This window comes from Rhinopithecus bieti, unplaced genomic scaffold (genome assembly GCF_001698545.2).
Source record: "Rhinopithecus bieti isolate Rb0 unplaced genomic scaffold, ASM169854v2 scaffold_3040, whole genome shotgun sequence".
In the NCBI taxonomy this organism is placed as follows: Eukaryota; Metazoa; Chordata; class Mammalia; order Primates; family Cercopithecidae; genus Rhinopithecus; species Rhinopithecus bieti.
Genome location: NW_016804657.1, coordinates 7,042,226 through 7,062,739, shown reverse-complemented (window position 1 = coordinate 7,062,739; position 20,514 = coordinate 7,042,226). Strand labels below are relative to the sequence as shown.

The 20,514-nt window shown below is 46.1% G+C and overlaps 1 protein-coding gene across 4 annotated transcripts in view; it reads left to right on the top strand.

The window, feature by feature from the left end:
• Positions 1-20,514, top strand: part of IGSF3 (immunoglobulin superfamily member 3) — a 93,353-nt gene that overhangs the window by 56,284 nt on the left and 16,555 nt on the right. For 2 of the 4 annotated variants that reach the window (XM_017869808.1, XM_017869809.1), the window contains exons 5-8: positions 3,191-3,580; positions 4,968-5,027; positions 7,487-7,888; positions 11,123-11,527. In XM_017869808.1, the coding sequence (XP_017725297.1) occupies positions 3,191-3,580; positions 4,968-5,027; positions 7,487-7,888; positions 11,123-11,527 (1,257 nt within the window). The remainder of the gene's footprint in view (positions 1-3,190; positions 3,581-4,967; positions 5,028-7,486; positions 7,889-11,122; positions 11,528-20,514) is intronic. The other 2 variants (XM_017869810.1, XM_017869811.1) reach the window with 2 other exon arrangements.

Genomic DNA, 20,514 nt, shown 5'->3' with positions numbered 1-20,514 from the left:
ACTCTGTGGGCCAAGAGTTTTCAAGCTGTTCTTGGAACCCTGGGAGCCCCTCAAAGGTGCATAGGAGGTTAGACATGGGTGTGTGTGGGTGTTCATGTGCATGTGTGCACGCCCAGGAGTTCAGGGAGAAGGCATGCGAGGGCCTGGGTGGTACCCCACTTGCTTCAACTGAATGTTTTCTATGTTGGGTGGCAAAAGATTTTATATGACTAAAAAGTCCCCTTCCTTTGTCCTCTTCTTAATAGTTTGAAAACCTCTGCTGCAGATGGTTGGAGAGGAGGTAGCGATTTTTAAGCAGGGAGTAACACAGTCGGATCAGGGTTTCAGGAAGAAAAAGCCATGGAGGCCACCTGGAGGTTGATTAAATCCATTGGGTCTGAAGTCAAGAGACCAGGTAGAAAAGAGCTAATAAGAGCTATGGCTAGGTCAGTGGGTGCCAGAGGCGAAAGAATAAAGAGCACAGTGGAAGGAGGGGTCCAACTGGCTAGAAGCCCAGGGGCTGGGGCTGGGGGTCCGGGGGTTCCTTGAACTGTGGAAGGGAAGGAACAATAATGAGGACATGCGGGACCTTTGCATTTGTGGCAGCATTGGCTGTCTTTTGTTTTTGTAAATTCTAATGAAAGAGCCCATCCATCAGGTAGACTCTGATAGAGATGCTCAGTATGTGAAACACCCAGTGAGTCCTCAGACATAGGGGTCTGGGGCTCAGAGACTGACCCTGAGAGTGATCAGGGCCCTGGAAGAACCCATGGGGTAAAAATGGGACAGGGCCTGGGAGAACAGTAGCAGTAAGAGGTGACCAGAGAAGCAGGTGAGAGAGAGTGTGGAACAGAGTGGGCAGACCAGCAAGAAGAGGAGCAGGAGGGAAGGTATCACAGAGCAGGCTCAGAGGCCTCAACCCACTTGAGGAAAGCCTTTGGTTGGGATGCGGGTAGGGATAGGGTGGATCATTTGTGACATTTGCTAAGTCAATGAAGCCTAATTTCAGTGAGTTGAAGTGGAAGGGGTATTGGAAAAAGCACAGGTCAGTTTCTAGAGATGTAATTGACTGGGCATAACCAAGGGCAGAAATGGGGGTGATGTGCTGTAAATTTTGTGTCTTCAACCGGGGAACATGAAGATGTCACCACAGCATGGAGGGATTCCCCTGAGATGAGAGGAGTCTTTGGCCGCCGAAAGAAGAAAGCCAGAATTACAGCCAGGCTAACGTGGAGCAGTGGAAAGGTCTGAGGTCTAGGGTACCCCTTGCACAGCTCCAGTGGTGTTTATGTGGAACGAGTGCTTTTCTGTCATTGATGTCGGGTTATAAATAATTGGGTTGACCTGAGAGATAATATCCAGCAGATAACACGGGCACTGTCCCATATGGGTGTGTTCATCTAGGTAGATGGTGGTAGAGAGAAATGTGCTTCCTTCAATCCATGCCTCTTAAGGCTTGTCTCTTGGGAGCTGGAAGCTGTAACAGCAGCTACTTCATTGGAGGGGAGGCCCTGGAGTTGATGAGGTGGTTTTCCCTGTCAGGAAGTTTGGCTGCTAGAGGAAGTGGTTAGATCACTGGAAAAAAGGGGTGTTTGCAGCAGGACACCAGCCTATGTAGGAGGGGAGGGGCTGGAGAGCCTGAGGAGTGGGAGGGGTAAAACTGAGCTGGGGCTGGGAAAGAGGAATGTGGATGCCGCTCATGCGTGATTCTTACGTTTTCTTGGGAAACAATCCTCATCTGCTTGAAGAGCCCTAGGACGGGATGAATGGGCAAGATCTCGAAGACAGTGGGAAAGGCTAGAAATGCCAGTCTAGGGAAGGCAGGCAAGGTCGGAGCTTATGACTCCACATGGAATTCAAACGTCTGTGCCATGGGATTTTGCCCCCTCAGTGTTCTTTTTAGAGGAACAGAGCTAGAACTGGGCGGTGGTCACAGCTCCAGTCTCTAACCCTTAACTCCGTTTTCTTCCCCCGACTTCTGCCCTGGGTGCCTATGAGATACGATAGCTATCTCTTGAGATTAATGGCCACTGTACACTGGTACACAGTTTGTGGTGATGCTGTTAGTAGTGATAAGCCCCTCTTTGGTCACCCCCTCGTGCCTGGTTAAACACCCAGCTCGACAAAAATTAGCCGGATGTGGTGGCTACTCGGGAGGCTGAGGTGGGAGGATGGCTGGAGCCTGGGAAGTCGAGGCTGCAGTGAACCATGATCATGCCACTACACTCCAGCCTGGGCAACAGAGCAAGACCCTGTCACAATAAATAAGTAAATAAATAAACATTTAAAAATTAATAAATAATTTTAAAAACACCTAGCTCTTTGGAGGTTGCTTGGGTTTAGTAATCATTTCACAGGCTGCCTGGCTTTCAGCATAAGTAGGTACTTTCCCACTAAAGTACCTACTAAGTACTTACTAAGTGGGAAAGTACCTACTAAGATTTAACCAGACGTGAGTACTTAGTAGGTACTTTCCCACTAAAGTAAGTACTTTCCTACTAAAGTAAAAGTACTTAGTAGGTACTTCGGTGGGAAAGAACCTACTACCAATGAAATCTGCCTACAGATTTGGTCTGACAGGTGGTAAACTAGTGAACAGACATTTGTTTTCATTTTTTTCTATGTAATTCTGTTAGGTTTGGTCATACTTACATCCTATTTCTAGTATTCACATGGCGGGGGATAGAGAGGGAATTTTAACATAGTCATCCTTGAGCATTTGTTAGGATTGGGCCAGCACCTGGGCCGCTCTGTAGTTTTCTCCTACAGACCTCAGTGGGGTGAGTCTTACAATATCTGCTGAAAATGTTTATAATGCTGTTGCTTAAATAGAGTTCTGGGTGCATATATCAAGGCTATATCTTTGTAATCTACCATTTGAGTGATATTAGTAGCTTCTCACTGACCTGGGGATCTCATCTAAGACATCTAAAGCTTCCGACTGAGCCCCATTAGTCTTAACTGGGGTAACAGTTTGCTTAGACCGTCTGGGCTGAACTAGTTTTGAAATCTCTGTGTGATATTCAGAGGTTTCTCTAGGCCTCAGAGAACCTGAGTCTGAGTTATTTTTCTCTCAAGCTAAGCACTGTGGTCCTCCCCGCAGTTAGTATTGTATAGAAGAGGAAGGGAAGTGGGAATGTGCTGATATGGTTTACTTGGCTGGGGCCCTCCTTCACCCAGGATGTGTCTCTTTTCTTACTTGTTCTCTCAGACAAAGAATTCACTGTTCGGCTGGAAACAGAGAAGCGGCTGCACACGGTGGGAGAGCCGGTGGAGTTCAGATGCATCCTGGAGGCTCAGAATGTCCCCGACCGTTACTTTGCTGTCTCCTGGGCCTTCAACAGCTCGCTCATCGCCACCATGGGCCCTAACGCTGTGCCTGTCCTCAACAGTGAATTTGCTCACCGGGAAGCCAGGGGACAGCTTAAAGTGGCCAAAGAGAGCGACAGTGTCTTTGTGCTGAAGATCTACCACCTCCGCCAGGAAGACAGCGGGAAATACAACTGCCGGGTGACTGAGCGAGAGAAAACCGTGACCGGGGAATTCATTGACAAGGAAAGCAAGCGTCCCAAGAACATCCCCATCATAGTCCTCCCCCTTAGTAAGTAGAAAAATGTGCTGCATTCTTCTCCTTTGGCTCAGCATGATTTAGGAGAGGTAGGGGGAAAGAGAATAGCGTGGTGAGGGTGAGGGGAGGGCAGGTGGAAGGAACCCTTGAGGTAATGCAGAGCTGGGGGAAAACCGTTGAGCCTCTCTTCCCTGTGTAGCCCACCTGCCTGCAGTTAGCAGGCTCCCCATAGTAGAGGATCAGGATCAGGGGTGTGTTGGCAGGCCAGGGCTGGGCATAGGCCTATCCGAGTGCTAGCAGCCCTGTGCATACACAAGCAGTGCCAGCTCAGCTTGGAGGGAAACCAGGAATCCCAGAAAACTGTTTGCTCCTGTGTGGAAATCAAGTCCCAGAAGAAGTAGGTAGATGCCTGCCTTGAAATCTCACTTAAGGAGAATTGATCTTTTATGGGAGGATTTTAAATCATAAAGTATATTATTAAGAATTTGCCATCTGGGTTTTTCAGGTATAAAGGCTGGCATTTCCCTAAATGGCTCTTCCCTGTTGAAATTGCGTTTCTAAAAGTCAGTGGGTGGGCCCTCTCACATCTTCCTGGAGCATAGCCTTTTAAGCTTAGCTGATTTCTGAGGCTGCCTCAGTGGGCTCCCAGCTTCCATGTAGACTGGCCTTGTGTGGGTGGGTAGTGGCCATTGCTAGGGATTCCAGAAACTACTGGTGTTTGCTTGTGTTGTGTTTAAACATTCATATTATCAAGATATTCTTATTAATCTCATTCTCCCATAGTTCTGTTTTAGTAAAAGAATAAAACTTATAATGCTCTGATTTTAAACAAATGGTAAAGTTTTAAGACTAACCTTTAACCTTTTCTCAGCTGCTCAAACTATTCTTTCTCTGAGCCTTGTAATAATTTCCTTTACATTTTTGTTTATATGTTTTAATATTGAAAATATTTCTCTTCAAGTGTGAAGTAAAAAGTAGCCACAGGGGTCATCTTGTCCTCTTGCCACTCTTTTCTTCCTTTCTCATCAACTGGATTGTTTTCTTTTATGCTTATTATTATTTTGTTAAAAACCATACACATACATGTCTAATTATCTTGAAATTCTTTTGTTTCTTAGCCTTTCCCCCCACCGCAATGCCTAGCATGGTGCTTTGCATAGAGTAGGTGCTCGCTGAATACTGTACAGTTGAAATTATTGAATTGAATGCCCACTGTCTTTACTATTTTCCTGTCAGTCTGTGCTTGCCTTAACCACGGACTCTCTACTTTTAAATCTGCAACTAATTCCTCATTGTTTTCTAAGGATCAAGTGAAGGGCAGCCACGCTGTTTACTTCCTATATTTTTTGTACTAAGATTTCCCCCAACCCCTTCTAAGAACTTGTTTGATGATCTGTGGCCTGCTATATTGCTTTTCCAGCAGATAACTGGGTAGTTAAAGTCCCCCAGCACCACCAGATCCTGTCCCAAGGCCACTTGGGTAAGTCTACCGAAGAACAACAACAATCACATCGGTAATGGTGATAATGCCTTGGATTTTAATGGCGCTTTTCCTCCAAAGACACCAAAGTGCTTCTGCATATATCATCTCCTTCTCCGCTCCCACCTCTTAAATCCTTGTAGAGGCCAATATGATATCCGCCTAATGAATGAAGAAATCAGAGCACCACACAGGAAGTGACAGAGCTGATTGTTCAATTAGTGGTTGAGCTTGCATTGCATTAGGAAATATTTGCTTCTAACTCCAAACCCACCGCCCTGCGCTTAGCCTGTGCTACACCATCAACCTCCTGATTTGAAATTTCATTTGTGAACGTGTACTCAGTTTTTCATTAGTTCTGTCCTAGTTTTCACTTAATCCAGAGAGTTTAAAATTGTCAGCTGCCTTGTCTCAGGCCTGGAAATCCTCGTAAATAGTGTTAGTGGGCAGTGAGGCACTAGGTCTGTAGTTGCCTTTGCCTCAGCTGCTATAATAGCATTTCTTCTTGTAGCCCCACATGCTAACTATGTGGGTTTTCCAGGCTTGCTCAAGCAACAGAGCACCACCAAACAGTAGCCCTTACAATAAATGAGCCAGGACTTGCATAAGCATCCACTGGGATGACAGTAGCGGATGGGAGTGAAGTCCTGCAAGTCATTCTTCTGCTTAAGACAAGTGAAAGGATTTTCTTCCTTGATGCTGAAGTTGCCCTTTTAATCCCTTATTTTGAATTGATAACAGTAGGGATGAGTCTTTAATCTAAAGAGGAATATTGTTGTTATTAATGATGATGAAAAATAATTACCTCATCTAATCCTCTCAATGTCGTGCCCTAAGAAGTAGGCACTATTAGTATCTCCAGTTTGCACATTGGAAATGAGAGCTTTGGTAGGTTAAGGAAGAACCACAGGATTACAGAGTTAGGAAGTTTCCAAATCCATCCTCTTAACCATTAGTGCTATACATGGTGACCGTTCAGGAGCCTGATCATCTCTGTGAATCGTCCTGGGATGATTCCTGGGGGAGGTTGCCCTCCTGGGAAAATCGCTATTCCCTGCCCTATCCACACCTTTTATTTTTCACATAAAACAAGCAAATCCAGAATGGGTAGCAGGCATCCTCGATATAATAAGAGCTACATGCTGAGTCTCTGTGCTCGTCTTTGTTTCGGCCTGTTGGGGAAATAAAGGAGAGAAAAGCTTTGATTCAAATGCATTGTTATGTGTATGTGTGTGTTTTCTCTTGGTAATTGGGTGTGCCTCTTAAAATCTGGGATTTGATTTAATTAATTGGTTTAAAATTATTGCATGTATTTCATGTGGGTGGTACCCAAAAATTGGAGCCAAATTAGTTACTTTGTGTTCTTTAATACTTACAGGCCTTCTGAACTCCATATAGATAATTATACAAAATACTATATGCATAATTAAAACAATTAGGCTATCTGTGATGGTTATAAAAACAAAGAGTTATGTGGAATAGTAAAATTAATCATGATCATGATGACCAGTTTTTGAAAACCTACTGTGTGTTAGGTGAATCTACGTGTTATCTCATTTACTTTTTAATATTTAAAGAATTCTACAATTAAAGGTAGTTCTCTGTCTTACAGAAGAAGAGGCTGAGGCATGTCGAGTTTAAATAATTCGATTGAGTGAATTCAGATAGTTAAGTGAGCAGCAGAGGCTAGATGAGACAGGGAAGGGAGTGGAATCCTTATCCCAAACTTTTGATTTGCAGAATGTTTCAGACAGAGAGCAAAGGAGCCCCAGGGTTGACTAGACAGGTGGGAGAGTGGTGGATGACGAGCTGCTGGCTTTGTTTTATTCCTGTGTGTTAATGAAAGAATGAAAGCCCGCTCCTCACGCACTCTACAAAACTAGACCATCTGTGCTCCCTTATTACCCACACTTAAGCACACGTTATTGTCCAAATACTTCCTATCGGGTTTTTTTTTTTTTTCTATTTACTAAATTGTCCTGAAGGACTCAAATGGCACATTATGGATGTTCAGCTTTTATTTGACTGCTGTAGTACCGAATGGTAGGAAGAGTGAAGTGAAGTAGGATTTTGGAGTTACTCGTCTTGCTGAAAATTCAACTTGAAAAACCCAGAACTCCAGCTGAATAGATTACCCAATAAATTGTTTTATGCCTTAAACATCATGCCACTATGTTGTATTTCTTAGGTTCTTATTCATTTTCAGGTCTTAGAACCTTGTTATCCTAGTCCTCTGCACACAGCAAAGAACATCCTAGATTATCAGATCTAAAATCACAGGGAGCGATGCCCAGAACCAGCCAGGGCTTGCAGCAGCTAGTGTCAGAGTGTTTTTGACCCTCTGAGGCTCACCGTACCTGAATATGATTCCATTTGCACCCCTCCTCCTGTTTCCTCTGTGGGGAGGGCGCTGTGGAGACCATAAAGCCTCCAGTGTGTTTCTCTCTCCCTCTTCCTAGAGAGCAGCATCTCCGTGGAGGTGGCCAGCAATGCCAGCGTCATCCTTGAGGGCGAGGACCTGCACTTCTCCTGCAGCGTCCGCACGGCAGGCAGGCCGCAGGGTCGCTTCTCTGTCATCTGGCAGCTTGTGGACAGGCAGAACCGCCGCAGCAATATCATGTGGCTAGACCGGGATGGCACCGTGCAGCCAGGCTCGTCCTACTGGGAGCGCAGCAGCTTTGGGGGCATCCAGATGGAGCAGGTGCAGCCCAACTTGTTCAGCCTGGGCATCTTCAACAGCAGGAAGGAGGACGAGGGCCAGTATGAATGCCACGTGACTGAATGGGTGCGGGCGGTGGATGGCGAGTGGCAGATTGTTGGGGAGCGCCGGGCCAGCACTCCCATCTCCATCACAGCTCTTGGTGAGTGAGCAGTGGGACTGGCGGTGGGTCTGGCATGGAGACTGCTTCAGTGTCAAACACCTTATCCTGACTTTTGTCAGAGTTCTAGCAGGAAACTGTGGCCAGTCTTTCACATATAGAGTTTAAAGTACTTTCCTTTATGTCTATTTTGTTTCTTATAAGCGTTTAATTAATTAAGGTGGTGCTAGCAGGGTCTAAGGGACTCACAGTGGATGATGGGCTCCTGAGGGATAGCAATAGCTGGGAGCCAGACTCCTAGTCTGGCTGGGAGGGAGTGATGTCATCAGAACTCTATCCAGGTTAGGGAACCCACCCAACCAAAGTGGTGGCCCCAGGTGGAGGAACGTGGCCACTGCCAGCCTGGCCTTCAAGAGAGCAGAGTGACTGAGCACTGTGTGGCATGTCTTTCCTGCCCTGCTGCCCAGGGGCCAGCCTTCCTGAAAGTGAGCAGAGAAGGGTACAAAATCAACTGTTGGCATTTATTGAGCATTTACTGTGTTCCTGGCTGGTCCTTAACACTTAAACTTAGTTGTCCCATTGAATCCCCACCTAGCCAAGTGACAGACACTTTCATTTTATGGAGGAAACTGAGACCGAGACACGTTAAATACTTTGCCTAAGGCTACAAGTTTCTACTACTCAGTGGGGTCCATCCCTAACAAAGCTATTCCCCCCTTAGCATGGAATGAAAAGATACCTTGAGATTTGCTAAAACCAAAGAAGATTAGATTTGCTTCTCATAGGGTAAAGAGGCTTCCATTAACATTTACCTGCGTGGATAGAATCAGTATATTAAATTTTAAATGACCAGTCTGTGACTTTGCTGGGAAAGAAACTTGTTATGTGACGTCGGTTGTCCTCAGCAACTTTATGTCCCACTCCCTGGGACTGTGTCACCACTTTCCTTGCAGGTAGGGATGGTGGTGCTTTTGGATAATCCCAGTAAAGATGGCAGCCCCAAGTGGTTTTTGTCCTTAACAGAGTCCTCCATTTTCTTACCCTCTGAGATTAGAATTACATTTATTTTCTAAAGCTTAATCCTAAAGATTGACCTGCTTTTTGCAGTAATTATACAGCTCAGATTTCTGTCTTAGAAGCTTCTTCCAGTGATTGTATTTCCTGATCAGCTCAGTTCCTGTGTCCATACTCAGCACTGTGTGGACCCAGTGAGGTGGAACTTGGGGGGCAACTTTTGGATGTCCAGTACTGGTAGATTTTTTTTTTTTTTTTTTTTTTTTACCATCCTGGAAGGTTAGGAATGTCTGATGAGTGATTAGAGTTAGTGAGGATTGTTTCTCTAGAAGTAATTTATGGTATCAGGTTATCCCCTGAGTTTTTTCTTACTCACCATATGTCTGGGGGTTCTTACAGCCAGGGGCACTGAGAGGCTCTGCCCTGGGATCCAGAGGCCAGCACTGTTCACCTGATCTCCACCACTGAGATACCTCTGGCTAGAGCCATAATCAGGTGGCCCAAAGGACTGAACAAGGAAGAATGGGAGGGCACTCTGGACTAATTAAGGTTGTCTTTTCAGTCTAAAGTTAACAATGACACACATGAATTTTCCTATCAGTATAATTAGATGCGGGTCCCAAATGTACAATGGGCCATTATGACTGTTCAGTTAGAGCAGCTTGGGTGCTCTGTGGCCATGGCATGTGCCCGTGTCAGGACTAGACAGAGTCATTTACTTGGAGAAGCACTCTCCCCTTCAAGTGTGAGGGCAGGAGCACCTGCTGTGGGTCCTGTCCCTGAGGTTCTGTCCTGCACCACTCTCATGCAACACCTACTACACACAGGTGCACAGTGACCGTCACAGGTGCTTCATGTTTAAGGATGGGCCTCTGTGTTGTAAAGTTTTTTAAAGGGTATATAGAGATAGCTTATGAATTCCAAATTGAAGGTCCAGAGTTTTCAGCAAATTGTACCTATTTGCCAACTTAACCTCACCGTAGAAAGCCAGAAGATTCATCCTGTGACCAGTCTTTCACATACAGAGTTTAAAGTACTTTTTTTAAATTTCTATTTTATTTTTTAACAATATGCTTGACAAAATATATCTCATGTGCCAGGTACTATTTGAAATATTTTACAAACACTGATTTATTTAATCTTCACAGGGACTCATTTTACAGATTGGAAAACAGAGGCAGAGAGAAGTTAAGTAACGTTTAATGGAAGTTATCAAAGTCTTGGCTGCTGGCTCCAGAGTCTAGGCCTTTAACCCCTGTGTTATGCTTTCCGTGGGTAGAGCAGCCTGAAAAGGCCCCTGGAATCAGTTACATGTGGTTGGAGACTAACTCTGTCGTTGACTTACTACATGCTTGTTATTGGGCAATTTATCTAACCTCTCTCTGCATCAGTTTCTACATCTGCAGGAAGAGATGATGAGCCTGCCTGTTCCACAGGGTTGTTTTGGGGATTCAGTGAAGCATGATGAGAGCAAAGCAGCTGGCACCATGCTTGCACCTAGATAGTGCTCAATACATACTGGCTACTGTTAGCTTTATGATTGTGAACAATGTATGAATATTAAGCAGTATTTCCAGGCAGAAGGAACTCTGAGGTACTCATATTGAGGAGTCAGTGTTAGGGCTTAGCAGTGCTGCCCATTCAATAAGGAATATTGAGAGACTCACAGCGGCTGAGACTGCAGAACCCTGCATTTAGGATAATCGTCTCACCCCACTGAAGGTCCCCACCTGCTTTGTTCTTGGATTTCATGAGGGACGCGGGAGAGGGACTGGAGGCCGGTTCCATCTGCTTCCCTTCTCAGCACTAGTGCGCTCGGGGACCAGGAAAAGAGGTGTTGGGGCTGTGTGGTTGTGTTTACCTCCTATGCAATGGAGGAAATTGGCTTTGGGGTTTTCTTTTCCTGTCTTCTCATGGAATCTCAAGACTTCTGGGAGCGACCCTGCCTACATGCAGTCAGTCCCTGAGAGGACTGTGGTGTCTAATTCCAGGGGAGGAACAAATGCACAAGGATCTCATTGGGAAGGGTTAGGCTAGTGCTGCTCAGGGGGGATTGTGGTGGGCCTCTCTGTGGAGTCTTGGAAACTCTTGGACTGGGCCTCAGCAGGATACTAAAAGCAACACTAGCCTGAGAGTTCAAAAGGGGCCCCGAGAGCCTATGCTCCACTTTGCTTGCTTTGCCAGCTGCCCCATTGCTGATGTCATGCTGCCCTGAGAAAGCCACGGGCCTCCCCTGGTTGAATCTCTCTGCTCTCTCTCCAGAAATGGGCTTTGCAGTCACAGCCATCTCCCGGACACCGGGAGTGACGTACAGCGACTCCTTTGACTTGCAGTGTATCATCAAACCCCACTACCCTGCCCGGGTTCCCGTGTCGGTGACGTGGAGGTTCCAGCCGGTGGGCACGGTGGAGTTCCATGACTTGGTGACCTTCACCCGGGACGGAGGGGTCCAGTGGGGGGACAGGTCCTCCAGCTTCCGAACCCGAACTGCCATCGAGAAGGCCGAGTCCAGCAACAACGTCCGCCTAAGCATCAGCCGAGCCAGTGACACGGAAGCGGGCAAGTACCAGTGTGTGGCGGAGCTGTGGCGGAAGAACTACAACAACACCTGGACACGGCTGGCGGAGAGGACCTCCAACCTGCTGGAGATCAGGGTGCTGCAGCCAGGTGAGTGCTGCGGACCTGGGGGCTGTGTGCCCATGCTGCCTGAGCAGATGTGAGGGGAAAGGAAAGGTGTGCATGGAGCCCTTAGCATCACTTCCCCCTTTCCCAGCTCTTCATTGAGAGACACTGCAAATCAATAGGAAGTTTTAAGAATCATGCAGTGGACGCTTGTATTCCCTTTCCTTGATAGCCAGTTGTCTGACAGCATTTGTTTTCTTCCTCTGTGTGTGTGTGTATGTGTTGTTTTTGAGCCATTGGAGGGAAAGTTGTGGACATTGGGATACTTCCCCCGAGTACTTCAACATGTAACTTCTAAGAACCTACCCACCCACTGCACCATTATCACACGCTTGGGGTTTTACGTTAGTGTACTGCTATCACCTACATTTCCCCAGTTGTCCCAGTCATGCCTTTTAGAGTTACTTTCCCTTTCAAATTAGGATCCAATCAGGGATCACACATCACATTTGTTATCCTGTCTCTTTAGACTCCTTTAATCTAGAACAGTTCCCTAACCTGTGTGTGTGTGTGTGAAGACATGCACATTTGTGAAATGCACAGGCCAGCTGCTTTAAAGAAAGCCCTTTTCTTAACCTCATCTCCTGTAATCCTCATACAACGATGTGGAAGTGGTGTCATTGTCTCCTGTTCACAGGCAAGGAAATTCTGAGTAAAGAGGGAGGGTCATGGGCACCTATTGAGCATCTGCTTTACACTAGGCGCTGAAGGTCAATTACTTTATTAGAATTGCACAACCACCCCAGGAAAGATTTAAGTGACTAGCCTAAGGTCATGTACCCAGTGAATGGCAGAGCCAGGATTTGAACCCCGGTTGAGGTTCTCCCACAATGTTGCCTGTACCCAGGCCCCGTCCAGTTGTATGGGCCCTGAATTTGAACTCCTTTCTCTGTGGAGGCTGAGTCTGTCTGAAAGCAGATCATAAGGATGCATCAATTTGGGGAGCATTAGTCAGTGGGGATTTCTGCAAACACTCTCACCTTCATCAGGCTCTTCTGCTGACATGTGGGAGGAGTTAAGTACATGTAGCTCTTACGGTTTTCCTCTGTCTGTCCTTGTCTCCTGCCAGGTTAGAAGCTGATGGAGGGTGGAGCCCGGGCGGTAGGTTCCTGTGTTCCTTCCCTTGCCCAGCCCATGCCTCGGCTAGAACAGGCACCTGTGCAGGCAAGGGTGAGGGTTTGACTTTGCAAAGATGGCTGGAATGCCTTGCTAAAAGGATTTTTCTGCCCACTGACAGCCACGGTTAGTGCCAGACCGGGTCTGCTAGACTACTTTAGGTAGCTAAGTGTTGTTTTCAGCAATGTGAGGTTAAATAATGGTAACCTTTGGGTTTCTCCTTCACCTCTTCTAACCCCATAACAGAGTTCTGTTCTGTACCAGATTTGGAACAAGTGAGTGGTATAAATGATGAGACTGTTCCCTTGGCCAGTGAGAGCCTAAACTTGGGGATGCTCGGGGAAGAGGCTGTTTTGCTTAAGTGGATTTTCAGGTTAATGGAAGGTTAAGCAGAGACGCCATTTTATGTGAACCCATGTTGTGGAAAATGTCGAGGTACCCACTTGCCTGCATTATTGAGTGGTGCATTAGAATTGTAATTGCACCTTTTTTTTCGTCCCCTCTGGCTCTTAAGGTCAGTTTTCTGAGCAGTAGTGCCCGTCACATGGTTCTGCAGCTGTAGAAGGTAGAGGAGATGCTGACCCCAAGACCTTGTCTGACATTGCCTTTTTGAATACATCCCTAGTATTTGCCTGTTTCTGGTACTATTTGGAATCTAAGACTGGAGTGCCTAAGGGAAGAATCCAGAATTAGTTCATTGAAGGTTCTAATTATTTAATTTATGGTGTTACTAAAGGCACACAGGAAAAAATATGTATGCAGTACCTCTTGGATGCCAGGTTTGTGCCTAGTGCTTTACTCATGTTTTCTTTTTAAATTTATCCCACAACCTAATAACACAGGTGTTTGTATCTCTATTTTGCTAATGAGGAAAGCAAGACTTAAAGTGGTTGGGAATCTTGATGGAGGCAAGCCAGCTGGTTAGGTGGCAAAACTGAGATTTGAGCTGAGATTGGAGCCCAGGTCTCTCTGACTTCTGTAGAGCAAACGTTTTCCTTTATACCATAATTGCCTCCCGGGTAGATAAAGTAGCTGGAGGGTTGGGAGACCCCAGATCTGCTCTGAGGACGTCTTTTGGGTGTCTTGAGTTGGTTTCTGTTGTGTTTTCACTGTAAAGTGAGAATGAACAGTGGTTGGCAGAGGGGACTTAGGAGTATCACCGTACTTGGGCTGTTATGAGGCCTCTACTTAAAGGTGCACAGTAATATACTTTTATGGCCCTTTGGAGGTGAGGAAGAGCAAAGGTGGGTGCTTGAGGCCGTGCAGGACTCCCAGAGGGCGGCTGAGGCACCAGGAGAGTGCATCCCCTTAAGTGTTACTGTCTCTCCTCTATTAAATATTTATGTGTTTAGCACTTAATATTTTCTAGAGAGCTTCATATGAGTTTTACTCTTTTCCTATATACTTTGGTGCTGGTGCATTCATTTTGGGGAAATAGAAGTGGAAAAATACATGAGAGCTGACTGTGTGCTGGGGACTATTGGACACTTGGTGTATATTATCTCACTTAATCTTCACTGCAACCCTGGGAGGAACATATTGCTTTCCCATTTTACAAATGAAGTAACAGAGGCTCTGAGAAGTTCTCACTTGCTCAAATTAAACACCTAGTGAGTAGGGGGGAAGTTGGTATTTGAATCCAGGTGTGCCTTGTTAAAAAGTAATTGCGGTAGGGAGACTTTGACCTTTTTAAAGGCTGTGTAATCAGAGATTCCTCTTTCTGCATTCAGTTAATGGTGTCCTTCACAGAAGAATTTTCTCCTTGTAGATAGATGATGTGGAGGAGTTATGGCACTCGTGTTACTGGTAGTAACAACAGTAGCAGCTAATATTCACTGAGCATTTCTTGTAAACCACTGGGAATGCTTTACACATAATAACTTAGTTCCTCCTTCCTTAATCCATGCAGTGCTGTGAGGGGGACCATTTTACCCAGCTTCACGGATGAGGACACTGACACAGAAGTTACATAAATTGCCCAGTGTGCCAGGATTAAGGAAAGTGGCAGAGCCAGGATTCAAGTCCAGACAGGCAGTCTGGCTCCAGAGTCCAAGTTCCTAATTTTATTATTATATGTTCTAGACAAGTGTTTTTCTTCTCAAGAATCCTCTTTGGTACTGTATACTTGTATTTAATGTTTCCTCTCTCTGGTTAACCACTCCTGATTTCCTAATCCCCTTTAGCAAATCCTTAAATTTGTTTTTTTGGAAGTTGGGGTCATAAGACACTCGTGGAGGTTCCTCAAGACAGTTTGCTGATGGTGTAAAAGTTTTATCTTGTGCCTCTTTTAACTCCTGATTCTTCCAGCTTCTGCCACAAGGTGGCTCTAAGACTTGGGGATACCAGAGCTCAGAACCAGTGCTGTCCTCTCTTCCTTTGCTCTCCCTGCATACCTTGCCCCTCAAAACATAGATTCTTAGCCTTGCTCTGGTGTCTTCCATAGAAATGTCCCCTGCCACCCCTGTTTTAAAGAATATTGTGTTGAATATTCTTATTCCATCGGAATCAAATAGGAATCCAGGGACTGTTGACTCTTGCTGGTCCATTTACCATCAGCCTTCCACTGCTGTGAGACTTATCGTAGTAATCTACTTTGTGGTCTGTGCCCTGGACTCGTTCCTGCTGGAGCCACCTGCTAATCCTGCCCCCATATCAGTATTCATCAGAATCTCTGGTTGGATGGCACAGTTGACTTGTTGTGGATGTGTTATTTGACCATTCCCTGTGCGTGCTTCCTGTTGCAAATGTACATCCCCAACAGTCTTCAAGGAATGCCATCACTCTCATGTTGCCGTTGATCTAGCTTAGTCTGATCCCCATTGATCACTTAGTGTGACCCCTCCAGGGGCGCTTAGGCAAGACTTTCAGCCAGTTCACATATTTGATTGTTAGCTCTTAATCAGTTCTTTTCTCTTTTAATTGTGAAGCATAATTGCCTTGCTTCCTTCTGATTTTCTTTTGCTCAAAACACCCACCAATTACACATCCCTAAATACAGAAGCAGTAAGGGAAATGTCAGCACTCATTTTCCAAATGTTTACGACAATATCTTGGTTTGGCTATTAAATATTGTACATTAAAATTGACAAAGCCATAAACAAGCTTCCAGGAGGACAGCCTCCGGTGGTGGAAAGCCGACTTGTCAGAGGGTGTATTCTGCTGGGATTTTAATGATGGGCAGTCAGGATGAATATTTAATACTCTCTGGATGTTGCCAAATCGGTTTTCTTCTATTTCTTATTGCTGACCTGGCAGATTGGGATAGCAGAGGGCTTTTCTTTGACTTCCCTGAGTCCAGAGCATGTGAACACTGGCTCTCCTTGTCGCATTCTAGTGGGTGACTGGCTGTCCCATCCCTCAGAGGACTGGCCTCTACCTTCTTTCAGGGGAGTCTGGGGTTCTCCTTCCATCCCAGGTGGCTTCTGCCTGTTGTCTGTGCCAAGATAGAATGGGCGTGAGTGCAAGAGCCCTAAGAGGAGTGCCCAACCCCTCCCCGATGCCTCAGGCCTGTTGTCATGGTAACACTGGGGCACTTGTTTTTGGCATCAACGAGCCAGGGTCACTGCCCTGCCTGCAGACAGGTAAGGCAGGGTAGGGCACGTCTGGGTTACCTTCATTAGCTATTTCCACCTGCAGACTCTTGCTGCTTTCCCCTTGCCCGTCCCTCCCTGTCTCTCTGTATGCATGTTTGAGCACCTACTAAGTGCCAGGTTGCCATGCTGGTGAGGCTGCAGAGATGGCTGTGTCACGTTCCTGTCTTGTGGGCTCTGTGGGAGGCAGCAGGCCTGGGGACAGAGGAGGGCAGAAAAGCATTACAGGTGTGGAGGCAGAGCCAGCACAGGGCAGGGGCAGGGGGCCGGAGGTGTGAGGAGGGAATGGGGTAGGGGTGAGGGTGGTAGGTTGGGAAGGAGGAGTGGAGCATTTCGGGCTCAGAGAAGAGTGTGAATAAAGACAGTCACAGAGGGTGGGAGCACATGCTTATCTTGAGATGACTAAAGCATGGGGTCTGGGAGGGGTTCACCCCTAGGCAAGCTGGCAGGGATCAAGAAGTCCATTTTGTACACGGGAGCATGGGGTAAGGGTGGGCATATGTAATAGCTAAAAGCAAGGACAGACCAGACGGCCTGGGTTTGAATTCCAGCTCTACCACTGAGCCAGCTGTGTGACTTTGGGCAAGTGTCTTTATAAAATTGGGAATAATATTTATTTCATAGGATTGGTGAGGACCAAATAGTATTTATAAAGTGCTTAGAATAGTGCTGAGCACATAGGACCAGATGAAAGTTTGCTAAATAAATAAAAATATCCTAAACTCAGAAATAGGACTTTAGCTCATACCCAGATCGTATACTCCATTTTTGTAATAATTTATATTCCCTTTACCCAGAAATGAAATATACAATATAACGTTCCTAATCATATCATCTTTAAAATTTGCTATACTCTCCTAGTTGTGGGATAAAGAAAGTTTTTTTAAAAAGTAGTTCATAGTAAAATAATGTGTTTCAATGTGTAAATGCTCAGGACAGCTATGCTAGGGGGCACAGTCACAGTCAACGCTGCCTCTGAATGCACACTGCCAGTCACTGTATCGGACTTGGCAGCCCGAGCAGGACTGCCATCCTGACAGGGTTTCTGAAGTCCTGCGTAAGTCTTGCTACAATTCTGAACAAAACAAAGGAAAATCTTCTCTTGACTGACCTGGCACATATTAAAACTATGCAAAATAAAAGTATTGTGATGATAGTAAAATGAAAGTGGGTTCTAGACTCAGAGGCATAAGTTTTGCCCATATGAATGTCATTCGAAAGTCACACAGGACACGAGGCAGAGTTTTGTTGCATGGAGTTGTCCCAGATAGGATTTTATATCTTCAATGGCTTTATTCCATTGAATATATACCCCTCCCCAAATCAATATGGCAACCAGAGACCTGCTTGTGATTCGTTGCTTTATTGAGAACTGCTGTCACAGGCTGTGGGGTGGGCAGTCATGGGCAGTAGCATGCTCCGCTTGCCATTTAGGAAAATCCCCTGACTGTCGTTAGGCTGAGAGGGAGGGAGTATCATATGCAGGCCAATTATAAGAGCCTGAGAAAGAGATCACTGAGGACCCAAATAGGGAATGGTCATATGGAGAGGGCAGAGAGCCAAGGGCTGTTAAGGACAGAGGGACTCGGGGTAGTAACCGTTTGACTGGCAGGCAGCTGTGCCACTGGCTTCCCAGGCAGCTCACCCTGCATTCTCTCCTTGTCTCTTGTCTGACTTGCTTCCCTCCACTTGAAACATCTCTCCTGCCACAGCCACTGGCTGCCTCTATCTCTGGCATTACTGTGTTTTCTTTAATAAACAGCAGCGTCTTCCTCCCTCACTGCCCATCTCTTCTCACCTGCCACTCTCTGGCTGCTGCTCACACCACAGCACAGAAACCGCTCTCTTCAGACTTACCGGCAACCACCTCAGCAGTACGGCTGTGGCTTCTCAAACTTGAGTGTGCATCAGAATGGACTGGAGCGCTCATGAGACTGCAGGTTGCTGAGCCTCACCTGCAGTTTTTCTGACTTAGCAGGGGCTGGCAGATTCCCAGGTGATGCTGATCTGCAGATCCATGGCGTGCACCCTGAGGGCCACAGGTGGTCAGGATCAAGTACCAGCTCCAGGCCTCTTGCAGTGTGGCCGAAGCTTACCTTTCTAACCTCATCCACTGCACCTGAGCACGTGCTCCTCCCCGAATAGACTGCACAGGGTAGTTGTCCTCTTTCCTCACTTGTGCTCTCTCTGGCATGCCCTTTCACTCTCCTTCTCTGCTTGTTTCACAGGGCCTAGCTCAGAGACCACATACCTTTCGAAATGTTCTCTTCTATCAAAATCAGAATTGCTTCTCCTTTGAAAAAATTAACCACATTTATTCAACCATTCATTGATTAGTTTAATAATGATTGGGTCAGAGTCCCTGCCCTGAATATGCTTAGAATTTTGTAAGAGAAGACTGTTGAAAAATTACCTTCGTTGTAAGGCAGCAGTAACAGAGCTATAGTGGAGCGTAAGGGAATCCTTTATTGAAGAAATAAATGAGTTTTGAGTGAGAAGAGCACGCACAGAGTGGAATCCAAAGGGAGGGTAGGCTGGCTGAGAAAGCTGCTGCTGGTCTCCGCTGCGGAGTTCTTCCCTGTTCCTGATGTCTCACCTGGAAACCACCCTATCCTGGCTTGTAACAAACACAGCCGCCTCTCCTACGATACAAAACACAGATCTTTCAAGTTTTAATCAGAAGTCTGGGAAGGAAACTCCCCAGTTGCAGAAAGAAAGGGCCATTCCCTCAAGCAGGGCCCGGCCCCTGGGGGCTGCTGTGAATGCGGCTGCTGGCATGAGCTGGAGCGGCTCTCACTCTTCCTGTCTCTTGCTGGATTCTTTCTTCCTCCTGCCAGTTCACTGCTGGGGGTTAACCAAGCCTTAGTCTTTTCTTTCATTTATTAGTCTGCATTTATGGCCTCTCAAAGCCCATTCACTCACACGGCCAAGTCCAGGGTTTCTCAGGTTTGAAGCTACGTGTGAATCACCTGGGGATCTTGTTAAAGTGCAGATTCTGATTTACTGGGTCTGGGGTGGGGCCTGAGAGTCTGCATTTCTAACAAGCTCCCAGTGCTGGTGATCCAAGAACAGCACTTTGAACAGGAAGATTGCCACTTATGCTTGACAACTCCCAATCTAAGTGTTGAACTTTGAACTTGGGACAAGGCACAGAAAACAAAAAGGAATGAGAATAGCTAAAATTCACTGGGTGTTTGTTGTATACCAGGTTCTGTGCTAAACTCTTTTTATAGACAATTGCTTTTAGTCTGCACAAAACTCCTAATGGAGATAGAGACATATTGTTCTTATTTTGAAGATGAAAACACCTGTGGTCTCTGAGCAGGCAGGGCTCTCCTAGCCCTGTGGAGGAAGGTGGTGCACTCAAGCTTCACACCGCCCAGGGCAGGGCCCTGGCAGGACATGGGAGGGCTCCTTAATTGTATGTGGAGATTCCAGTCTCCCCTGTGCCTCAGGAAAGGTCCTACCTGCCCTGGAGATGTGGGAGGAAATCCAGAGCATAGAATAGGAGCTGACCCCTTGCCCACCTGCCAGACATGCACCAAATTTTAAAAATGCCTCTCTTTCAAGCTTCTCAACACTTCATAATATTTTGACATGGGAAGAAAAAAAATGGAAATGCTTTGAAACATTTCTCTTTCTTGGATTCTTGTTCTCAGACCATGTGACTGAATAGAAGTTTAGTCATAGGATTCCAGTTTAACATATGCAGTTACTATAGCAATTGAGGTTTCCTTAGTAACAGTTGCAAAAATAATCTGGCCCCAATTAATAATACATTTTAAAGCTCTTTCTACTCCATTGCTGAACAACCCAGTTTTTTTGGCGAAGAACCAGATAATTCAGGTGGTGTCATTTGCACTGATATAGATATCATTTGCATGCGGTGAATTGGGTTGGAAAGGAATGAAAAGGGAGCCGGTTGTTTCAAGTATTATATGAATCCAATCTGAAAAGTCGACTGGCAGGAGAATGGAAATCTCTTTTCCAGAGCTTGGGAGCTTAATGGTAAACCCTGTCCTGGATTCCTAATGTGCCCTAGAGGACTTCCTGTGTTTGAAGAAGGGAGAAGGCAGAAGATTGGACTTGCTAACAAAAAAGATGAATCGGGGAGGGTGGGGCTGTGGCACACAGGATTTCTCTCTAAATGGTGCCTGGTGTGTTCTTGATGGTGTGAGAAGGTCTGTGGGTTTGTGAATTCAACAGGTCTTCCTGGAGAGAATGTCTGATTCACCGCTGGGAGATGCTCCTCAGTGCTGCTCAGTC